This window comes from Monomorium pharaonis, chromosome 6, assembly GCF_013373865.1.
Source record: "Monomorium pharaonis isolate MP-MQ-018 chromosome 6, ASM1337386v2, whole genome shotgun sequence".
In the NCBI taxonomy this organism is placed as follows: domain Eukaryota; kingdom Metazoa; phylum Arthropoda; class Insecta; order Hymenoptera; family Formicidae; genus Monomorium; species Monomorium pharaonis.
The window spans coordinates 15,370,722-15,396,063 of NC_050472.1; the positions used below are offsets into that span (position 1 = coordinate 15,370,722).

General features: G+C 34.8%; 1 protein-coding gene and 1 long non-coding RNA gene across 7 annotated transcripts in view; both read right to left on the reverse strand.

Annotated features, from left to right (window-relative positions):
• The window catches only part of LOC105833264 (activating signal cointegrator 1 complex subunit 3), a 122,977-nt gene that overhangs the window by 73,354 nt on the left and 24,281 nt on the right, over positions 1 to 25,342 (reverse strand). For all 6 annotated transcript variants that reach the window (XM_036288342.1, XM_036288343.1, XM_036288341.1 and 3 more), the window contains exon 8: positions 12,493 to 13,393. In XM_036288342.1, the coding sequence (XP_036144235.1) occupies positions 12,493 to 13,393 (901 nt within the window). The remainder of the gene's footprint in view (positions 1 to 12,492; positions 13,394 to 25,342) is intronic.
• LOC118646069 lies at positions 13,735 to 24,487 on the reverse strand. Its single transcript, XR_004963690.1, has 2 exons — positions 17,273 to 24,487; positions 13,735 to 16,735 (listed from the first exon to the last, which is right to left on the reverse strand). It is a non-coding gene; the product is annotated as an uncharacterized LOC118646069 (long non-coding RNA).

A 25,342-nucleotide genomic window follows, 5' to 3' on the forward strand; every position in this document is an offset into this window, starting at 1 on the left:
TTATTCATTTAAAAATTGTGTACCAAGTCTATTCTGCGACCTGCCTCGATCCGAAATCTCCACACCTTCCACTTATTTAAGAACCCCTCTACCGCTTCGAGTAAAGCTCTTTAGCTACCGGCATTCGTAACGCTTTCTCTTTGGCTACCGAATTATCGTAAAGTATTGTGTGGCGTGGGGATCCGCGGATGGCGCCCAAAAATATAATATTTCAAAGATACCGTTTTTGCGAGTTACCGATACTGTTGAGAGAGCATTCTCGAGCGATGATATGGAGATACCGTTTTCGCGAGTTACCGATATCGGTGAGGGAGCATTTTCGAGTTCCCTTTTGGAGATACCGTTTTCGTTGAGAAAGCATTGCCAGTTAACATTTATAAAGGTTACCAATTAATTGGTCGTAGCCCCTTCGGACCTGGCGGTTCCCAAAGAAAAGTAACCCTCCTTCAAAATTTGCTACGTCGCAAATTTTGAAGGAGGGTGTTAGATATTGAGCAATACGACCTCGTCACTCTCTATAAACCTTTATATCAATGGCCGGCGGTGGCGCCGCTGGCTGAAACCAAGTCCCCTTCTTGGCGTTATATAATGCTGAAGAGAATAAAGTTATTATTAATATCATGTTAGCATATAAGTTATTAAATTTTTATATTTTACTCGTACATATTTATGTTTATTGTAAACGCATATATAAATCGTGATAATTACGTTATTACGCGTTATTTAAAATATGATTACTTCTTGTCTTCCGTTTAGGGATCTGTTTTATCTGTTGAATACGGCCTAATAATCATGTGTTTGTTGTGTGTTTTGTATTGCAACACAATTATAATGTTACACTAGTTTACAATTAGTTATTGATTTAATGTTACAAATAACGCCCTGGCGGGAAAATTTCTATCAATATATAAAATATTTACTATTATATTTACTAATATACAAGCATATTTACATAAAGCAATAAATATTGTAGCAATGATTTTTTTCTTACTGGGTAGTAATGCTTAATTGATCAGAAATTGGGTTTGATACAATACACAACTTATTTTTAAAAAAACTTTTTTTTCTGATCTCTTAGTTTTTGCAAAATATCCTTTGTGCTATAGCTCCTAATAATATCAAAATAATATTTCGCCTTTTTATTAATAAATGAAAGTTAATATATATAAAATGTTTTTGTTACATGTGCGTCAAAAATGGTGTTTTTCGTGGTCTTCTACCGGCGGAAAAGTCGCTGATTACGTACCAGAAATTTTCTCCTATATGTAACTCTTTCCCCCATCAATCAACCGTGCGAAAAAGTCGTGCAGAAATTATTTCCGTACGGTTATCCTCCGTAAATCACGCACGATTGATCAGTTTGTTACACGTTTCCCTTCATTCTGACACTCGCGTCGTACCACAAGCAGAGTTATGTTTTAAACATATATGTTTATAACAAGTATTTAAAACATGTTTTAAACATTACATTAATTTAAACACAACACGGCTAATAAAAGTAATGAGTGCTGTAAGCTGTAAAAATGAATGAGTCTCAGATGCGTACAGTAATAAACGGACACAACAAGCTGAGTGAAACCGACACAGTAACAGACACAGTGCAAAACGGACACAGTAACAAATGAACATAATGCGAAACGGAAACAGTAACAAACGAACATAATACAAAACGGACACAGGCCAAATGAGCACAGACCAAACAAACATAGTCGCAAACCCATGTGGTGCAGAGAATGCTTTGCACATGCACGTACGCACGTACGCACGCGCGCGTGCGCGGGTACAAGGGAGGCTTCGCACCCACCCATCGGTAGGGGTGCCCTGAAAAGCAACCCATGTGGTAAGTCCGTTTGGTCTGTGTACATTTGGTCTGTGCGCATTTAGTCTGTGTTCGTTACGCACTGTGCCCGTTTGTTACTGTGTCCATTTGGTCTGTGTCCGTTTCACTCAGCCTACTGTGTCCGTTTATTACTGTGTGCATCTGGGACGTTTCCGTAAAAATTGACCTGTCATAGTTAAAAATAAAAAAAAATTGAATATAAGCTGTGTTCCAAAATTCTCTGCCACTAGTTGTTAAGTACTTTTGAATATCGTGCTGTTATCCTTACAACTAGATCCGTCTCACTTGACTGTAAAAGACGTTAGATGTCGCTTTTATAGTTCTGGTCAATAAATCCGGGTCTCTCCGGTCACACACACCTTTTTCTTTACTTTGTATATTGACTACACCTTCTAACTAATAAAGTATTTTTCTGTTTACACAAGTACAATTGATACAAACAGTCTATTAATTATAACAGGTTATGGGCTCAGATCTACTATATATGTGAGTTTCGCAAATGTGAAATCGCGAAATACAAAATATAACGGGCGTGAACTGGTGTCCATCATAACCTAAAACAACTTATATACGAACGCATCAAGTCTCGCGTCGTATATTGTGAAAGTACATACGAGCGCATCAAGATCCGCGCCGTATATCGTAGAGATACGTACGAGCGCATCAGATCTTGCAACGAGGACAAAATGTCAGACAACAGGATCGATCGGATAGGATCGGTCGGAAAGTTGGATGGTAAAAACTACCACCAATGGAAGTTTCAACTCTGCTGCGCCTTACGAGCAAAAGGCCTCTTTGGAATTAGCAAGAGAACGGAGGTGAGGCCGGCCACGGAAGGAGATGAACAGAAGAAATGGATAAAGAATGACGCATATGCTATGTTCTTACTAACACCGGCAATGGATTATTCACAAATAACGCTCATCGAGAATTGTCAATCGTCGAAGCAGATTATGGATAAGTTAAACGCGATTTATGAACAAAAGACTGAAATGAATAAAATGATAGCACATTTTCACAGTATAAAATGGATGTAAATGATACAATAGCGCAACATATCGCAAAGGTTGAAAATCTTGCACAGATTAAGGATACAGGCAAAAATTTAAGCGATATTGCAATAATGACTAAGATATTAGATAGCTTACCTCAGAAGTTTAGAAGCTTTCGTCAAGCATGGTTATCTTTAGATGAAACGAAACAAAACAATTCAAAACTTAACATCACGTTTGTTAGATGAAGATGCATGCCTAAATGCATCCAATAGTTCAGAAGTCGCGTTAGCTGCGTCGTCAAATGTAGATAAGAAAAACACTCATAAAAAGAATAAACAGCGGCCAAAATTAGATAAATAAAAAATAATATGTTACAAATGTCAAAAGAAGGGGCATTTCGCGAAAGAATGTCGTGGGGAAAGGAAATTTAGAAATAAAGGGCAACCTGATGTACAGCACAAGTCGCATCAAAGTTCTCAGCAAACAAATTATTCTGCATTTAGTGTACATGAAAACAATATGGCTGATACACATTTTAATTTAGATGAGGAGACTTGGATATTAGATAGTGGTGCAACATCTCACATGACATATCGTTGCGATTTTCTATCTGATTTTAAAGTCATAAACGACAACACTGTTGTTGTCCTAGGTAATGGTCAAGAATTGGCTGTAAAAGGAAAAGGAAATGTTAAAATTAAAAAGCTTGTTAATATTGAGTGGTTTGATGCGACAATGACTAATGTATTGTATGTTCCAAATTTAAACAAAAATTTGTTTTCAGAAGGAGTAATTGCGAAGAAAGGAATGAAAATTGTCAAAGAAAATATTAACGCTAACATCTTCAAAAATAATATACTGATTGCTTTTGCAGTATGTAAAGAAAATAATTTATATCACATGTCATTTCGTACTGTCACAGCTCACGAAGCAAATGTAACCGCAAGGGACAGCCTGCGTAGGTGGCACGAAAGATTGGGCCACTTAAATGTAAAATCAATCAAAGAAATGGTTTCAAAAAATTTAATTAAAGGTATAGCATTGACAGATGTTGAGAAATTCTTCTGTAAATCCTGTATGTATGGAAAGCAGCATAAACTATCCTTTGTTCCATCAAAGCGTAAAAAGGTAAAACCTGGAGAACTTATTTACAGTGATCTTTGTGGTTCAATGTCTGTGCCATCTGTGTAGGGTGCAAGATATTTTATATCATTTAAAGATGATTACTCGGGATATAGAGTAGTTTTCTTTATCAAACATAAAAGTGACACCTTAGAATGTTTTAAGGAATTCAATAAGCTTTTAAGAAACAAGTTTGGCAACTCTGTGAAAACTCTACATGTTGATAACGGAAAAGAATATTGTAATAAAGACTTCAAGGCTTATCTTTCGCAATGTGTAATAGAACTGGAAACGACTGCACCCTACACTCCTGAGCAGAATGGAAGGTCCAAAAGGGACATGCGAACCATCGTAGAAAGTGCACAATCAATGTTGTACGCGAAACACCTCCCCTTATATTTATGGGCAGAAGCTGTAAACACAGCAGTGTATATCCACAGGACAGTGACAACACAAGCAATGAATACAACATCCTATGAGCTCTGGACTAAAAAGAAGCCTGTATTGGATCACATCAGAACTTTTGGATATGAGGCATTTATGCATATTCCTAGAGAGCAGCGTGATAAACTTGCAGCAAAAAGCAAGAAACTGATACTAGTCGGTTGTGACAAGAACTCGACAAATTATTGTCTTTTTGATATTGAACCTAAAAAGATAAAAGTATCACGCAACGTACTATTCAATGAAGATGTTGCGGTACCAAAAGAAAGGGAGAACATTGCAAAAATAGTTCTAGAAGACGACAAAAATAAAACACAAAATCAAAATAAAGAACATCAAGATAAAGAAGATCAGGAACAGCCAGATGTCACCAAAGAAGTAAACCCAGTAAAAGCATACGGCCTACGCTCCAGACAAACAATCAAGAAACCGGAGCGTTATGAAGCACATTATATGTATACAAAAATCCCAGATAGTTATGAAGAAGCGATCAACAGCAGTAAAAAGAAAGAGTGTAAAGCTATTCAAAAGGAAATCAATGCACTATCCACGAACAAAACATGGGACGAGAAACCGTTTCCAGAAGACAAGGAACCGATTAGTTCAAGATGGGTCTTCAGCATTAAAACACAGAGAAATGGAGAAATTTCTCGTTTCAAAGCGAGATTGTGTGCAAAAGGTTTTGCCTAGAAAAAAGGGATCAATTACAGTGACACATTCTCACCAACAGTGAGATATGATTCCATTAGGATCCTGCTAGCAATTGCGGTGCAACGAGAGTATGAAATCATACAATTTGATGTGAAAACCGCATTTTTAAATGGTGATCTCAAAGAAGATGTTTACATGCTCCTACTGGAAGGGGTTAAAGTGAAGGCAGGTATGGTCTGTAAACTCAATAGAGCGCTTTATGGACTCAAGCAGGCCTCTCGCTGCTGGAATCGGCGATTTGACAATTTCCTGAAAGGAATTGGATTCATACAAAGTGACGCAGATAAATGTGTCTACCAGGGAATGTTTAATAATTCCAAGATTCTACTTGCCTTATACACTGGCGCAAAAAAAAAACAAAACAAAACTTTTGACCGATTTTTAGGCAATTTTCAAAGTGATGCAACTTTGCGAAAAATTATCCAAATTACATGTACTTTTTTTTAAATTAAAGGGCAAAGACTCTACTTTGAGAATCCCTACGCGAAAGTTTGATTTGTTAAGTGCAAACCTTTTGTATCGCATGAAAACCAAACATGTGTTTTTTAATTGAAAAAAGTAAAAGTTTGTTATCATTTTGCACAAGTTTCTCGTTAAAATCTTAATTCAATATTAATTCAGATTCTTAAAGTTCATTCTTTTCTAAGCAATTTAAAAAAAAAACATGTCAATACGATGTTTTTTGTTGATTGCATGCGAATTTGAAATTTGTACTGCATTTTAAGGTATTTTAGCGAATAAATACGGTATTTTTTTAATGTCATGAATTTTGAGTATCAATATGATATTGCACATTGATTTTATTCGTGTTGAACTCAATCATACCACTGTCATCAAAGTGACCTGATCTGCACCACGTGAGGAATGACGATCGGATTTTGTACATCATGTGGCTCTGAAATTCATCGATGGAAATTTGTACTTACTGATCTGAATATAACGGATAGCTGACGCACCAATTTCACTGAAGTCAACAGAAGATCACATTCATCTATACTCATACATAAATACATTAATTTAGAAATGTTTTATTTTGGTTCAAAAGCGGCTTGAAGGAGTGAAAGCACGCTTCAAAGTTGAGACATTTTTGCATTTTCTCGATATATCTCATAAACTAAACAAAATATTAAAAAATGTTTCATACAAAAGTTTTACAGCATGAATACCTCTATTCAATTATTATATTTATTTTTTCCCAAAAAGTTTTTTTATAGAAAAAAAAATGTTTTTGAAAAAAAATTTGTTTTTAAAAATAAATAACATAGTTAAATAGAGGTATTTATACTGTAAAACTTTTGTATGAAACATTTTTTAATATTTTGTTTAGTTTACGAGATATATCGAGAAAAGTCAAAAACTCAAAATTTTTAAAGGGTGATTTCAACCCTTTAAACCGTTTATAAGCACCAACTTTTAATTTCTAAATTCATGTATTCACCCCCTCTACATTTATGCCAAGTTTTATTAAAATCAGAATTTTCGGGTTCGCGAGGTTCCCTTGTCAGTTCACCACCAAGCTCCGATACATCGTCGAAGTGGTTAACGGTCAACTCAAACAAACATTCGGTATTTTCAACAAATGTTCGTACAACAGGTTACTCCCAGAAATGGAATGATTTCAAGATCTGTTGTGCTGCACTGAACATGATCCAAAATGGAGGATTTCATTCCGATGTTGAGAATCCGGCCATCCTGCATCGAATAAATTTACTCAAAAAGAAATTGAATATTCTGGAGCAGATCGTCAAGGATCATAAGTTGATTCAAAGATCAGCATGCTACGAGGATACAGCATCAGAAAACTGTACTAACATCAATTTTCGCCCTCAAGACCAAGACTTCCCAAGACTTAAACAAATCGAGTTTGAGCTCTTTTGCTGCGGGACATACTAACCAAAAATGGCCCTATCCTACTATGCGGAACACCAGAAGCCCGATGGCTGGTATCACTTCATGATTGAAAAAGAGAACAAATGAATTGACTATGCGAAATACTTCGCTGGCTGCAATCCAAATGCCCTGAAACTATTCAAGATAAAAATGGATTCGCGCTATTCAAAAAATATCAAGTATCAATTGTTTGTCCTCCTAGACACCGAAGCTGAAGGAATTGACCGAATCAAGGAGCACTTCTGTATCTGCAAGATAGGCAGCCGAACAGTTGGATGCTGTGTCCACATTGTTTGCGTTGTGTGGTACTTCACCATCTATCAAGACAACATCATGCCAGCCAGTTCGTTCTCTTCTCTCTTCAGAAAAGTGAAATCGCTCCCTGAACTTCCCGAACTTGATGATTTTTCCAATATTGACGATATTAAAGAGTTGTTCAGTCAGGGGATCGATGACGAACCTGATATCTTCGACGATGATCAGATGATGCAAGTTGAAGATGGTGAGGGAGAAGAAGAGGCAGAAGAGGATACTAGTGATTCTGATGATGATTATGCAGAAATGGCATAATCTTTATCAGAATCATCGACAACGACAAAGAAGATAAAGGAAGTGAATAAAATCTTGCTAATCACTAATCGTCTATTTTGTGAAATTGTATGAACTAGGCACGTAGTTTCCATTCATGTAGCCGGCAAAGTTGCAGTGTTTGTGAGGGGCCATTCACAAACAACGTTACTCTATTGCTAAAGTGAGGTTGTATAAGTGGCAAATGGATACTGCAACAACATAGACCACTGGACCCATTTTCTGGTTTTTAACCACAATTCAGTCATTTAGGCATTCAATTTTGGTCAGATTTCTTAATATTTTACCTCATATTATGTCTGTGTCAAGTTTCATGACAATTGGTTTTGTACCACAAAATTTTCCCTATTTTGCATACTCCTTTGCATAACTTCAAATAAGTATAACACCGAAAAATCATCAAATTTTTATTTTCCAAAAAGCATTTTAAAGCTCGAACTCTACTTTCGAATGAATTTTGGCGATTATAATTATCTTTTTTTTTATGAAACAGCACTATGATAAATTCCCGTCAAAAGTAAAAATTTTTATGCAATTTTGCTGTATTGCACCTGCTGTGGAAAAAATCACGAAGACTTTCTGCTACTTGCATCTTGTCTGCAGCGGGATCTTTTCCCTTTATTTTGAGTAAAAAATCGTTCATGGCTGTGCGATTTTTTTTGACCGAGTGATCGATGTTTGAATAAAAAGTGGTCACTTTGACTTTGATCGCTTACAACTCGTAAAAAAATCAACGTACAGCGCTTTGCAAAAAAGCAATAAAAAGCCGAAAGTTAGCCCTTTTTAACCTTATAGTTATTATTTTTTAATTTTTTTTTCTTTATACCAATAAATCGAGATTAAATAACATGTAAGAAACTTGTTGCATCTTCAAAAAATTGCATAATTGAAATTGCATGTTTCGGAGCTAGAAGATTTTTTTTCACAAGTCTTATGATAATTTTCGTAAAATACAGACGTTTTTCTACAAATATAAAAAAGAAACATTATTGTACATTTTTTTTGGATGTAATGCCCATTGTCTTGCAGTCCAATTTTAATGATTGCATGTGTATTCTAAATGCGCACGTCGATGAACCGAAGTTAACATCGGCACTAGAGTACGAGCCCGTAACCTTAAACCTCTTTCGTGCAAACGCCTTCTGATCGTTTGATCAATAATTTGTCTGTGCAGAAGAACTGTATTTGCAATTTGTCGTGCAGATGTTGTCGAGATTAGTAAAATCGTCATATCGAGAAGATCGCTTTATCATTAACGAAGCAATGCGTAAACAATTGCGCGATAAATTGTAAGTAAAATTTTCTTACGTAGCAGTGAAACAATAAGAAAACGTTTACAAGAAACGTTAACAAGCTTGAGATTGCGCGCGCGCACACACACACACACACACACGCGCGCGCGCGCGCGCGCGCGATGCGTAAAATCCGATCAGCAACCTCCTCGTGGTGCGCGTTGGGTAACGCTAATGTTAGCGGTAAATATTTGAAAATGCATTGGTAATTAGGAGACATTATATCACAAAAAAATTGTACAACAATGTTCGTTTTTCGTATTTGTAGAAAAAGGTCTGTATTTTACAAAAATTATCATAAGACTTGTGAAAAAAATTCTTCTAGCTCCGAAACATGCAATTCCAATTATGCAATTTTTTGAAAATGGAATAAGTTTCTTACATGTTATTTAAACTCGATTTATTGATATAAAAAAAAATTAAAAACAATAATTATATAGTTAAAAAAGCTAACTTTCAAGTTTTTATTCACTTTTTTAGATTCTTTCATGAGTTGTAAGCGATCAAAGTCAAAGTGACCATTTTTTATTCAAACATCGATAACTCGGTCAAAAAAAAAAATCGTACAGCCATAAACGACGACTCAAAAAAATCCCGCTGTAAGATGCAAGTAGCAAGAAATCTTCGTGATTTTTTCCACAGCACGTGTAATACAGCAAAGTTGCATAAAAATTTTTACTTTTGACGGGAGTTTTATTATTGTGCCGTTTCATGAAAAAAATGATAATTAAAATCGCCAAAATTCATTCCAAAGTAGAGAGTTCGAGCTTTAAAATGCTTTTTAAAAAATAAAAATGCGATGATTTTTTGCGGTGTTATACTTATTTGAAGTTATGCAAACTTTCGACACAAATTTTCGTACGCGCTAATTTTGTTGACCAGTATATTTTACTACAAAAACTTGGCGCAGCTGAATCAAATTTGCCAGCTTTCTTTCTCATTCTTTTGTGTGTGTGCGCGCGCGCGCGTGCACGTATGTATATGCTTAGTATATAACTTCGTTTATAGGGAAGCGATTTTCAATATCACCGTCTCTTCTACGTTTGTACGTTCAAATATGCCTCTCTTCTCCCCTTCTCTCGTATGCGTGTATAATGTTAAACGTATATAACGCCATTACAATTTCGATTGTAATAAAAAAAATTATAATTTTAAATAATTATTATTTTAGTATGACAATTAGATTGTAAAAAAGCAATTTTGAATTAAAGCAAATTATTCGGTTTAGCGGCGCCAAGTTTTTGTAGTAAAATATTTGTATTAAAATATTTATTTGTAATATTTGTACAAATAATTATTTGTAAAAGTTGATTTTCTATTTCGTATAAACATCCATTTTCATAGTTGGCGCATTCTCTTCATATCATTACTTTTTTAGAGAAAATAAATTTTTTATTCTTTTTTGGGAAAAGATTATTTTACTAAAATTTCATATATTTGTAGTGCCAATTTAAAATTATTTTGTACAAGAATAAATAATTTTTAAGAGTGTTTCTTGTGCGCGTATACCTGGAGCTTTTTTATACCTTTTTTAAAAAGGTAATTTTGTTGTATAAAAAAAACAATTAAAAAATTTTTATATTTTTATATACAATATACATTTTTTGTTTATATTATAGTTTTTATTATATTTATTAGATTCTATCCATATTTATTATATACACATATATATATATATATATATATTTAATCTTTTTTATTTACGTTTCTTGCAAATCTATTTTTTATATAATTATTAAGAGAATCCTAAAGTCTGTTTTACAGACATTTTTTAATTAAACAAATCTTTTAATTGGCTTTATAAAATCGCAAAACTCTTTTACAGAATTAAAGTACGCACCAAAATCTAGGGGAATACGGTCGATTTAATATGGAAAACAAAAAAATTTTATTTTTGGTACGTAGAGCTGTTACTCGATGACAATATTTGCTCAGTATACAAAATCTATGATATATGTATAAAATAAAATCGTTCCTCTAGGAATAACATATACGAACAATATCGTGCAATTCAAATTAAGATTAAAAGTCTAGAAAAAAAGATTGGTTTCATGATTTTTTTATAATTGCAAATTCAAATATAGGTTAGAAAAAGAGTAGTCTAAAAAACATTTTGTTTATTCTTGGTACAAAATCCAGTTCATGACGACATTAATACGTATTCTTTAATTCTGGAAAAGAATTTTCGAATCTATAAAAAAAGTATATACGAAATCTTGTTAATGGTATGCATGAATGACTCTACATTAGCGACCCCGTTCAAGTTTGACGAACACTTTAGCATTCCCTTAATATTAATTATTAATCACAATATATAACATATATATATACACACTCCGGAACAAAATTAAGGGAACACCTAATTTTTCCGGTAAAAAAAAATTAAAATTCAAACTGCAGCAACTTTGCGAATAATGGTCATAGAAAAAAATTCCAAAAAGCAAATTAAAGAGCAAAATGTCTACTTTTCGACGGTTGTCAAAATTTTTAATAAAAAAAAATTTTTTTTAATTTTTGAGTAAAAAGAAAAATTAAAAAATTAAAAATGTGTTTGTTTAACTGGCATGGGCAAAGATAAATTTTTTTCGTAAATGAAACCAATTGTTCTCGAAAGCTCAATTCTTATGCTTTAATTTCATTTTCTATACGATTCTCTATGATTTTTTTTGACCAAGTTATTGCCATTTTTCGAAAAAATGTCATTTTCAAATTCGACGGTTCATATCTTGGCAACCAATCATCGTATAGTAACCAAAAAAAAGCAAATTGAAGGGCAAACACTCGACTTTAACAATAAATTTTCAGTCTAAAAAAATACTGACTTTTATTGACTTTTTAAAAAAATTTTTTCAAAATTTTCTTATGTCATAAAAATATCAAAAAATTTTATCTATAGATAAAGAAACGTAGAACAGCTGGGACGCAGAGTCCAGATAGCGCGACTTGTGCTTTTAAAGTTTACACATTACTCTTTAAAATCCATTTTGGTTTTTTTGATTTCGTCATTTTGGCGTCGAAATATTGCAGTTTAAATATTGATAACACAATTTTATTGTAAATTAATCAATTTTCTTCTAACAAAAAACCAAAGAATAAAACTTTTTCGAATATATCGCATTTTTTATTAAAAAACTGCAGTCTCGCGATTCGGCAAATCCGCGCACAAAAAAATGATTACCGTCGGCATCAGTGTTACCCAATGTGCACCGCAGAGAGGTTGCTCGATAAACACGTGTTCAATATTTTTCGGTATATAATAAGTAAGTTTTATTCGAATCGGTAAATGTCAGTTGGGTAGTGTTACTCCAGATCCACTAAAAGTTATAAAACTGCAAAAACAAATTTTTATGCATTACACATGCATTATAAAAAGTCTTATAGATAACTCTCTCTTCTCTGTAAAAATGGAATTTTAGAAAAATAATATGGTATTAAATGTCAAAAAAAACATATCCAAATAAAAAAACACATGCACGCACTCACGATGTGGGACATACATTTATGTAGTTCTACATTTGTGCAAAATTTGAAAGAATCGGAGTGTATCATTTGAGTCGGTTTACTCTTGTTATAAATATTTTTTTTTAATAATTTTTAGCTTTTCTCTCACCAGATATTGGGTCGGCAGCGATTGTTCGGACAACGGTATTGTGATGACGAGCTCCTGCTTGAGGTTCATACAGACCATCTTCTTTGTTAATATATAGTACTCATGATGATAAATAAAATTATTATCAGGATCCTCTATCCATATCCAGAAGGCTTGAGAGGTCTTCCCGTGAACCTTGTCGTTCCAGCAAAACTGCGAAATCAGACTGAGCCGTATCCTTAAGACGGTACGCGTAATGGGCTGTAAACTGTATTCCATGTTCAACGCAGGTAATTCGTTGCAGCACTTTTTAACTAGTGTCGCCATCCGTTGGTCCCGCAAAATATAACCAATCTCCTTCACATCCATTTCCTGCAGACGATAAATTCCGAGATTCCTCGCCTCGATTTTGTCGATGACTTCCATAGAGAGGCAATCAAATTGGCGCAGCGGTGTTAGAAAGTCCCATTGCTGCGCCTCAAACATTTTGGCTATGTGCAGCATCCGTCCAGCCATTATTGCATTATTGCGCCTGAGCATGATCTCGAATAGTGCTCTGGCTATCCGCATGGCGTTCTGTGTGACGTACGCCTGATCGGATATCAATGATGCCGTGTTCACCCGCTCTCTAGACAGATACATCTGCAGCAGTATGTTGACCTTACCGTAGACGTTTTCCACACCACCTTGCGCCACAAGCTGGCATTCTTGCATCAGTTTATCCAACTCGTCTACTTCGTCGTCCCGCACCTTGAGCTGCTCAAATTCTTGGGCGCGCGATATCATCGCTAGAATTTCCGGTTCGGTCATAATAGGCTTCTGCAGCTCGTTAAATATCTCGACCGTATCATATTTAAGATAATAATGGCTTGCGATACGTCCTAAATCGGTTGCGTTGAGATCACCAGTGCACGCGTTATACCTGTTAAATGAAACGCATTTTTTTTTATTTAGCGCAAACTAACTTCGTACAAAATTTTATATAAAAAAATAAACACAGATAGTCATGTACATAAGTAGCGCTACAAAAAATAACTATAAAAAATTTAGTATATTTGGGCTATATTTCAACACTTCCACTATCTAAATATTATTAAATTCTTGCCCAACTTATGCCTTAACTTATCTAGAAACTTATGTTTTTAATATTTTATCCTAACAAGGAGATGCCACCATCTGCTAATTCTACTTTCAAATAAGCTATATTGCATTTAAAAGGAAAAGTGAAAAGCAAAAACCGTGTTTTGGCTTTTGGATGAATAGTTTTTTTTTTTTAAGAAAATTGCATCTAAATATGTGCATTTTTGGCCCGTAAGGTAAGTACAATGGAAAGTCAGTTCTCGACATAAAGCGTGATGCTAAGTGCGCGCCTACTGTTTTGTTATCCGTGTGAGCTGGGTTCAAAACCAGTTTGTGACAATTTCTTTCCAATTTGTATCCCAATTAAATTAATTTTTTTTATTCTTTAAAATAAACAATTTTGCAGTTTTGATAAATTTCTATAATGTTATCAAATATAATAAAAAATAATACTTCTTTTATTTATTATAAAATTGTGACATTTGTGTACAATGTTGTGGATGAAAATTTATATAAGAACATTGAAAACATGTTCTCATACCATGAACATATTATAAATGCAACTCGCGTGTTGCAAATACATTCTTTGTTATGTATGTTGTTATGTACGTGTTGGGTAGAAAACACGACTGATTAATATTATAAAATATGTCACGTTTATTCGCTAACTTTGACGCGTACCAAGCAAATTTGATCATGTTTATAAATTATAGAGAACATAATAAATAATGAGTTAAGGATTGAATTCTTAAGGCATCATATTGTGAATTTAATTCTTTCCTTTCTTCACTATGCATGTTCTACATTAGAATAATATAGAAATATCTGAAAATATCTAGAAAATATTTAGAAATATCTAGAAAATATATTACAAAATAATTACATCAAAGTTAAAAAATAAGCGCGATATTGTACAAAAATATCAGAATTATATATTAAAAAATGTATCGTTATTTTTTATTACATTTGATAACATTATAGAAATTTATTATAACCGCGAAATTCTTTTTTATATTAACCCATTGGCTGTGTAAGAGAATTTTACTATTTGGGCCAAGTGTGTTGAAAAAAAAAGTTTATCGGATTATTATAAAACTTGATACCCTTATGTTTTTTGGGTTTCTGAATCCGAATATGATGTCAGATTTACAAAATTCAAGATGGCGAATCAAAATTACAAAAAATAGATGAAATTAGTATTTTAAAGCGCCATATTGCACCATTTTTGAATTTTAATTTCATATTCGGATTCAGAGACCCAAAAACATAAGGGTACCAAACGTAGACATAGTAAGTATAGACCGAGCATTCCGCTGTATAAGCGTTGATGCATACGAAAAGAAAGAAAAAAGATATATGAAGAATCTCTTTCTCTCTCTCTCTGACATCAATATTTGTAGGGAGAGCCTGACAGGGGAAATGATGGTTCGACGCAAGGAGCTGAGGAGAAGTACTTCCCACTTCTCCGGCATTAAAAAGAGAAAGAGGTTCTTCATATATCTTTTCTCTTTCTTTTCGTATGCATCAACGCTTATACAGCGGAATGCTCGGTCTATACTTACTATGTCTATGGTACCAAATTTAAAATCAGATCATTTTTTGTCATTTTGATCCGCCATATTGGATCCGCCATTTTGAATTTTGTACATCTAACTTCGGATTCGTAATTAGCGACCCCAGAAACCCCCGAGTTACAAGTTTCAAACAAATTCAGAAAGTTTTACTTTGTTTTTTCTACGTTGCGGCTATAGCCGTCATACACACTCTTGGCCACTTTTGTTTTTGCGGCTATAGCCGTCAACGGGTTAAAGAATAAAGAAAATTAATTTAATTGGAATATAAACTAAAAAAAAATTGTATTATAACTAATCTCAAACCCAGTTCGTACAGATAGCAAAACAATAGCCGCGCATTAGCACCTACGGCCATCGCGCTTCGTGCTTAAAAGTGACTTTCCATTATACTTACTTTACCAGCAAAAAACGTACATATTTAGATGCAATTTTCTCAGAAACTAAGGCCCATTCACTCAAAAACCAAAACACGGATTTTGCTTTTCACTTCCTCTTTCGAATGCACCATGGCTCATTCGAAAGTAAATTTAGCAGATAGCAGCATCTCCTTGTAAGATTTTAATTCCAGAGCATAATCCTTTAATAAAGATATCTTTTGGTATATTAACATTTCCGGGACCGAAGCCTAATATTAAGAAAAAGAGCAATATCATCTTTTTCGTAGTTCAACTCACTGACAAGGACTAACATGTTCTAGCACTAAAACTAAAAAAGTCGTCCAAAAAAGGACCGGTCCTCTAAAGATTAATTGATAAAAAAAAATATTTAATATTTACTAACTTATTAAAGACCACTCCTCTAACAAAGTGATAAGGTTCATTTATCTCAATAACCATTTCTAAAAAGACAAATATTGGTAACAAATTATGTTTGCCAAAAGCCAGCAAATGTGAAACAAATTTTGACATTAAAAATACTGCGCGCATAATTTTAACAAAAATTCACCAATACCAGTTAGATTATTTAACAAAATAATGGTAAACAGCAAGCAGAATTGTCAAGAGCATTGACAAAAGATTTATGGCAACACCAAAGTAGCTTTGTTTAATGCAAATATAAAAGTTACCAAACACACCCAGCTAACCATTTGTTGCCAAGTTGTTAACAGACTGCTAACAATTTCTTGTGGAATCAGGCTGCCAAAATCATGGCCTACTGTGTCCTCGAATGCGCCCAAATTGCAAACAAAAATTATCAAATCCTGATATCAAATTGGATACAACACCAGAGCAAATTTGTCATTGACAATACAATGACAAATTAATGCAGCAAATTAAGAACAGATGTTGCAACGTTAATATACAGCAGAATTGCGCCAAATACGCCCCAAATCTGTACACAGAAATAACGACAGATTGGCGACAGATCTGTTGAACCTAAATTTCGATTTCATAAACATGATTTTACTTGAGAATCAATGAAAGCTATCTCTCTAAATTTTCTTAGAGTAAAATGTCACTCCAAAAAAGTAAAAATACTGCCAGTTGAAATGGAGTAACATCTCACTTAAATACATCCTGTAAAAGTATTATGTGGTGGTTCTTCACCACATCTGGCACTTTCGCATGCGCAGTAAAAGATGCTAATTTTTGTTTGCCTTACAAGGGAACCTCGCGTAAATTCTGATTTTAATGAAACTTGGCATAAATGTAGAGGGGGTAAATACATGAATTTAGAAATTTTTAGTTGGTGCCCAAAAACGGTTTGAAGGGGTAAAACCACCCTTCAAAGTTGAGACATTTTTGCGGTTTTTCGATATATCTCGTAAACTAAACAAAATATTAAAAAATGTTTCATACAAAAGTTTTACAGCATAAATACCTCTATTTAACTACGCTATTTATTTTTTGGAAAATTTATAAAAAAATTTTTTTTAATAAATAGCATAGTTAAATAAAGGTATTTATATTGTAAAACTTTCGTAGGAAACATTTTTTTATATTTTGTTTAATTTTTAGGAGATATATCAAAAAACTGCAAAAATTGTCTCAACTTTGAAGGGTGGTTTCACCCCTTCAAACCGTTTTTGGGCACCAACTAAAAATTTCTAAATTCTTGTATTCACTCCCTCTACATTTATGCCAAGTTTCATTAAAATCTGAATTTTCGAGTTCGCGAGGTTCCCTTGTTAGTCACGTTGTGGGTACTCTTTATGTAACGCATCGACCGCATCTTACTGCCGAGAGAGTTAAGTCACCTTTCGGTGGTGCCGCGATTTTTATTATCAATTTAACATTTCGACGGATGTGCTGCGTTTCTAGTTTCTAGTTCAATTTGTCGCGTACTTTGACGCACAGATAATGTTGCACTTCTACAGGCAATTTACTGATATTGTTTGCACTTTGGTGTTTGTCGTCAATATGTCATTAATACTTTCAACAAATCTGCTCGCACTATCATTTTGTCATGTATTCTGATAACAGATGTTGCTAAATATTTGCTGAATATCTGGTAACAATGTTTGCAATGACAAGATACGTATCTCACTTGCTGCCTTTTTGGTAATAAAATCTGTTGCCAACATTTGCCTCAGCAGATATGATTACAGGGGACATCAGATTGGTGGTCAATAGCATGTAGGTATATCTGTTGTATTTCCGAAGTCTGAGGTACTAAAATAATCGCTGCCAAGAATCCGGGTCGAAGTCACTCACACCACGTTTTACTCAAACTTACAGTTTATTCCTCACACTTATTAGAGTTAGTTCCTCGCTTACAATATTCTGTTAACGCATCGTAGTTTCGGGTTTGATAACGTTGAATCGCAATCTCGCAAGGCATAGTGCCGCGATATAGTAAAGACGATGGATCGATATGTCCACTCGGAGTAGTGTTTTGTATCGGAGATACACAACCCCGCAAAGCAGAGTGTCGTGTTTCGAATTCAGACTGACCCGTCCTTCACTTTCTTTATACTTTAGCCTACACCTAGGGTATAACATACCCCAGCACATTTTCAAGCTCAATTTTAGATACGTAAATCGATGAAAACGGTACTTATAAAAACGGTGCCATTTGTTAGTAATCAAAACGTGTCTCTTTAAATTGAAACGGTTGCTATTACCAGCGCGGCGTCAATCTGCTTCTGGCAATCGATCAAAGTAGATGCTCCGAAAAATTGGAGTATAACATACCTCCAGTGTAAGGTACGTAGTTCTCTCTCTCTCTCTCTCTCTCTCTCTCTCTCTCTCTCTCTCTCTCTCTCTCTCTCTTTCAATTAAATTTTTTAAATATTTTTATCTTTTTTCTTATAAATAGTGTAAGATTTTACAAACAAATAAAAAAACTTTTTAAGGGGGCATAGCAGTTTGTTGGGTTAAAAAATCGATTTTTTATTGCATTTTTTGACAGTTTAAACTTTCAAGAATGTTGTCCTAAAACTGTTTTTTTTTTATTCCAATAAGTAAAAAAGTTACACAATATATTTTGTCGGGCAGTGCACAGGCGTGCGCTTGCCTTTTCTGACATCCGGGCACAGCACGCGACGCGGGAGGTTCGTATAAGTCGCCGTCTCTTTAAAAATCAACAAATAGAGACAGATTTTGAACAGGAGGGTTCCCAATATGGCCCAGGAATTGACAATGATAAGTTGAATAAATTCAGTTTTACAATAGAGTAACATCGTTCTAAAATTTTAAACGCGTTTTTCTCAAAACCATGTCTTTAAAGTCGGTAACAATGATAACTTGAAGACGGATTAACCGATCTATCTTTTTTTTAAACTAAAAACTTATGCAATTTGCTTGTCGTTGTTGTATCCGATTTTAAAAATTCGAATTTTTCCTATTTTTTTTTAACAAACAAAAATAAAATTTTTGGCCAGAAATCGACATTCTGATTTTAAAGGTCTGCCATTTTGTTAAAATTTTGAATTTTAAAAAATTTCCCTAATAAAAAAAAAACGAAGAAACAGAGTTTTCGCTTATAGTTGTACTGCTACACTAGTGATTTACAAATTTTGTTTTTCTATGTTTATATATTACGATTACAATAATGATAATTGTTAATCCTGTCGGGTACGTAAAGGTTTTTATTAGGTCAATATCATCCGCGTAAAGCGTCATATCGTTTAAAACTCTAGCTAAATGTTATTAGTTCGTTAGAGTCTTTTATCATTTTTCTTAGTTGAATTAAGGGCAAGTTTTATTTTAATTTTACCTTCTTCGCGAATTTGCAAAAAATTGTAACTTGGCATGTGTACTGTGACTTGTTGCGTTACAGCTTGTTCTGCGGTCCGTAGCGTGACAAATTTTGTGGTTACAGAACATCCAGCATTTAACATTAATTTCTCAGATCGGTTTAAAATAAATTTTTTTTCTTTTCGATCTGTGCAAGTTATTGTCACGTCTTGTTCCTTTGCAATAGAAAATAGCCAGATCCTTGGTTCTGCTAGAGTAACCAAATTGTTTCGTTCGTTACAAGGTGTCGGATATCACAATATTTGTATGTTCATACAGTAAGTACGGATGGTGAGGTATTTCAATAATAAATATAATATATAACATCTCGCAGGAAATTTCTTTTAATTTAAAAAATAAGAATTATACGCAAGTATAATATTTGTCGCAATCTGTAGTAATATTCCTTATTTCAATTTTTTCTTCGTTTAAATGTTCTGAGTATTCGGTTTGAGGCGCATTTTGCCTTTCTCGTAACTATAAGCAAAGATGCTAGGACTTGTAGTCTTTTGTTTCAGCATCGTTTATTTGCTTCCTACTTTTGTGTTTCCGGTCGATGGTAAAGCCTAACATTGATACTTAAAATATAGATTCGTACGTTTATCCCGTTTTGTATTTTGGGCGGGTGCGATAGTTCATCGCCACTTAAATATTTTTTATTGCTAAGTTCATGATAGACTTCTAACGTTTTCCTTTCGTCGTCATTTAATTGATCTGTTCGCAATAGCCCAGATAACAAAATGTTAGCAATTTGCACACAAATTGACGCCAAATTCGATCAAAAATATCCAACAAATATCAATGGTGTCCGCATTAAGCTTCTATTTTGGCGACAAGACTTGTTGACATAACTTGACAGCAAATTGTCAGCAAAAACTGAGCAAACTTTGCAGACATAATGTAACAACAAATTATCAGCAAAAACCAAATAAACCTTGTTGAAAATACGGTCACTCGAAATGGAGTTACATCTCACTTCCTATAAGAAATTTTTCGCTTAATAACTCTTTATTCAACTGGAGTGAACGTTTCACTTTTCTTGTAGCGAATCGTTCACTCAATTAAAATGAGTAAATCATAAAAGTATTATATGGAAGTCCTCTTCCGCATCGGGCAAAAGCTGACTATTGCTTGTCTTAATGATGCTGCGGGTGGTCTTTTGTAGCGCGTTGGCTGCATCTTACTTCCGAAAGAGTTAGCCGCCTGTCGACGGTGCCTAACTGGCAAATAAGCACATGGCGTTCCTCGAAATATCCATGTAAATTCCCTATAAATATTTCTTAACAAATATACCCACAAAAAATCTAATAGATATTTCGAGAATAAAAAAATTCGATGCAGTAATGAAAAAAGAACATTGTATCCACGTGGATAACTTGTGGAAAAATCTGCATCCACGTAAATCATGTAAATCACGTGGATTCCACGTGGGAGTCACGTAACTATTTTATTGGGGTAGTTCTTTTAATTTAATTTAAAAAAATAAAGTGCAGTACATTTTATTTTACTTTATAGCAGAGCGGGCTGCAATTTTGTAACATGATATTATCAGTCAATAACAACATGATATTATCAGTCAGTTTAAATACGAAATTATCAATTTAAATAAAGTAGCACACTTTAATCAGTTTTTGTCATCAATTTGTTATCAGATTATGTCAGTAAGGTTTGTTCAATTTTTGCAGACAATTTGCTGTCACATTATGTCTGTAAGGTTTGCTCAGTTTTTGCTGTCAATTTGTCATCAAGTATATCAACAAACTTTGCTCAGTTTTTGTCGACAATTTGTTGTTGAATTTTATCAACAAGATTTGCAGACAATTTGTTGCCAAGTTTTCTATAAATTTTGCATGATCTTTGCTTTCAATTTGTCGTCAGATTATGTCATCAAATTTTGCTGTATATTTGTCATCAAATTGCTGACATTATTGAATATAATAAAATTTGCATCAAGTTTGGTGCTTTCTTGTCAACAAGATTTGTAGCAAGATTTTACAAAGTTTTCGACAAACTTGGCTATCTAAGAGGTTTTTTATCTGTTCTTCTCGCGGTGGCAGTTCCTCGCACATGCCGTATTTTTGAATGAATGACACCCGTTTACCCACGTCAGTATTAACAACAACCGATTGTCCACGTCAATATTGGCCACGGTACCGATTGTCCACGTCAATATTGGCCACGTCAATACTGGCCATACGTCAATAGTTGCCACGCGTTAATATTGGTCACGTCAATATTAGACAAACAAACACAGTTAATGTGGTTAAGAAATCGGTGTTTATAAGGATCTCATTTTGTGTGGACACACACACATACATACACATACGGGATGGTGTAAGGCAGGGCTTTCGGCAAGGGTGTCCTGGACAGAAATGCGTGGCTAATATTGACATAGGCAATATTGATGCGTGGCTAATATTGACGTGGGCAATATTGATGCGTGGCTAATATTGACGTGGGCAATATTGATGCGTGGTCAATATTGACGTAGACAATATTACGTGTGGCCATTATTGACGTATGCAATATTGACGCGTGGCCCAATTAATGTGGCCAATATTGTCGTAGCCAATATTGACGTGGGCAATATTGACGCGTGGCCAATATTGACGTGGGCAATATTGACACGTGGCCAATATTGATGTGGGCAAATGAGACACTCCCTTTTCGAATGTCTTTGTCAATAACTTTGCCGGTTGAAATCTCTTTGAGAGGTACGTGTGATACTACTATATTAGTATTTGCGTCCAAGATGCTTGTAAGGCATTCAAAATTCGGAGACTTTATTGAATAGATACCGATAAATGCTTCAGACCTTTTCCTTTAGGTCACTCCTATCTTCTTTCGATCAGTGGTGACTCGCGCGATAGTTTGCTGCGTGGCTGTAACATGATTTCCTTATGTGGCCTAAAGCTTAAAACTCATCTTCCCGATTTTTACTATTTTTCGGCCGTAATCACATTATTTTATGTTTGCGTATAAAGTCGGCGCCTAATATTCCGTATTCCACAGGCGTATTATCTTGTATTACATATACCGAGTATCTAATTTTTTCCATCTCGGATCGGAATACGTATATGAGTTTTTCCTATGGTTGTAATCAAGTGGCCGGTAAAACCGGTAAGTTTGATTTTTTCTTTATGAATAATGGTGTCATCCTTCAATGTTTTCAATTTTATGAACGAATTGGTTGCGATGGTATCGAACAGAAATTTGATTTTTCCTCGTTCAGCCTCGCATACGGGCAGTCTAAGACACAGTCCGTATGTTTCACGTGCGTAATCCGATACGCTGCGGCCGTGCGCGCCAAAGACTCAAGTCATCACTCAAACTCTCGTCGCTGTCGCTGCTCGCTGATTCCAAGAATTTTATCATTTTAATTTCTTGGAGATCGTGTCAAATTTCTCGCTACGTCTGTTCGCGTTGATAAACGTATGTCCATGTTGTCTATTAAATTGAGATTTGGTCGCTGTATTGGGAATGCACGTTCGGTCGTAATGTTCAACAAAGAGTTCACTCGGCTAAAACTCGGCCAAAACTCTTATCGCGCTATCAAATATTTCAGTAAACGCGTCTTGGACAATATTAAGAGCGGTATCAATACTAATTCGGCGGACATTTACGTTCAGTTTATTCGCGCACGCTGAGTTCGCGTTGTTACTTATTTTGTGATATTGTATGTCGCTCTGCGCTGACACATTCGTACCATTTATTTTGGTATCTATTCTAGCTTTTCATGATTTATGGTAATCGTGGTTACCGGAAGTCAATCGGTATTTACACTTTACAATATTGTGTTCGTTTTACGCTTAATTCGCGTTACAATTTACGTGTGTCGAACTTACATTAATATGAGTGGTCTTGGCCTTACAGCTGATTGTCCTGTGACACTCGGCTTCTCTTAGATCTTTTGGCAGTAAATATTACTGCTGCCACTACTCTTGTACCCCCGGAGTAAAGTACTGAAAAAATCGCTGCTAAGCATCCGAGTCGAAGTCACTCATACCACGTTTTACTTAAATTTACAGTTTATTGTTCTTCGCTTACAATATTCTGTTAACGGTAATTTCGGATTCGATAACGTTGGGTCGCGACCCCGCAAGGTAGAGTGTCGCGATCTAGTACAAACGGTGGATCGGTACGCCCACTCGGAGTTTTGTGTCAGAGATACACAACCCCGCATAGCAGAATACCGTGTTTTGGATTCAGACTGACCCGTCTCTCGCTTTCTTTCAACGGTTTATATATTTGTCAATTTTAGTTATTTGGTCGAGAAAGAGAATTACGCGTAATTCAATCAGTGGTTCAAAATTTTGCTTAGACAACAAATGCTGTCTAAGGAGCATTGCGCTAATGTCGGGAAGACTGCGCGGTACTTCGTGCATTACACTCGATGCTGACTGATGCAGCTGATCGATTTACGTCATCGCGAAGTATGTTACTGCTGACACATTTTTATCTTTCCGATGTGAGTGTCTCACTCACAACATAGCAAACACGTTGACGACAGAAATGCAACAGATTAATACATTTAGTAGTTGACAATAGAAAGCATGCAAATGTAGTAAATAGTTCGACAATAATATAACCAGTTAAACAGTTTGCTGCCAAATGGCTAATAATAAGTCAATAACAATTGTCTGCGGAGTAAGATTGTCAATCCAAGGCCTACTGTGTCTTCGAATGCGCTCCAGTTGCAACCAAAATTTGATCTCATATTCTAATACAAAATTTATTGCAATACTGTAGCAAAATTGTCATTAACAGTAAGACATCAGATTAAAGCAACAAATCAACAGCATGTTTGTCAATTGCAGATTGATGATAGATTTGCACCAAATATTTAATAGATCTGTAGAATTTACAGATTGACGACAAACCCAACACAGATCTGTCTGCAGAAATGACGGCAAATTGACAACAAACATGAGGTAGGTCTGTCAACAAAAACGACGGCAAATTAGCAATAAACTATTAGTTCAAAGTCTTTTCAATGTAAAAAAAAGTTAGACATCCCTTTTACTTATTTCATCTCAATCTCTTTTATGGACTAACATATTTCAGTCTAGTATTATACATTAGCGCAAAAAAACGGAACAAAAATTTTGACCAAATATCTTATTTACGGTATCAATAATTCTAACTTTGTTTCTTATCGAATTATATCGTACTTTTAAATCTTTAATAAAAACATTGATAAAAATTCATAAATCCATTCGTAAAATCATTATCGTAAATTCACGATTAATTCTCAAATTGATGAGTGAGGCCCGATTGCGTACGTAAGCGATTGAAGTATTTCCGACAGTAATATTTCCCGATTGGACACAGTCCCGTTTAAACACGGATTGGATTGGACACAGACCCGATTGGACACGGACTCGATTGGACACAAACCCAATTAAACAGGGACCCGATTGAACGCGGACCCGATTGCACACGGACCCGATTGCACACAGACCCAATTGCGCATTGACCCGTTTGCACACGGACTCGATTGCACACAATACGATTCCGCATCGCAGAATAATGCAAAAACAACCTAAATAGCACAGAAAATTTAACATAAATATTCATTAATATTTTACAAATTATTTTAAAAACAATACAAAAATTATTATCAACAAAATATAAAATATATTTTTAAAATGTAGTGAAAAATATTTATGGTATATAAACTCGAAATATTTCTTATATTTTTGAATTATAATAGCATAATCATTTATTTTTAATATTTTCATAAATATTTATCATAATTTTTTAATATCTGGCAAACTCAGACATAAAAATACGTACAAAATATTTATTATAAGTATTTTTCTCTTTTATACATATTTTATAGTTGCAAACCCATGTGGTGCAGAAAATGCTTTGTGCGCACGCACGCACGCACGCACGCACGCACGCACGCACGCACGCACGCACGCACGCACGCACGCACGCACGCACGCACGCACGCACGCACGCACGCACGCACGCACGCACGCACGCACGCACGCACGCACGCACGCACGCACGCACGCACGCACGCACGCACGC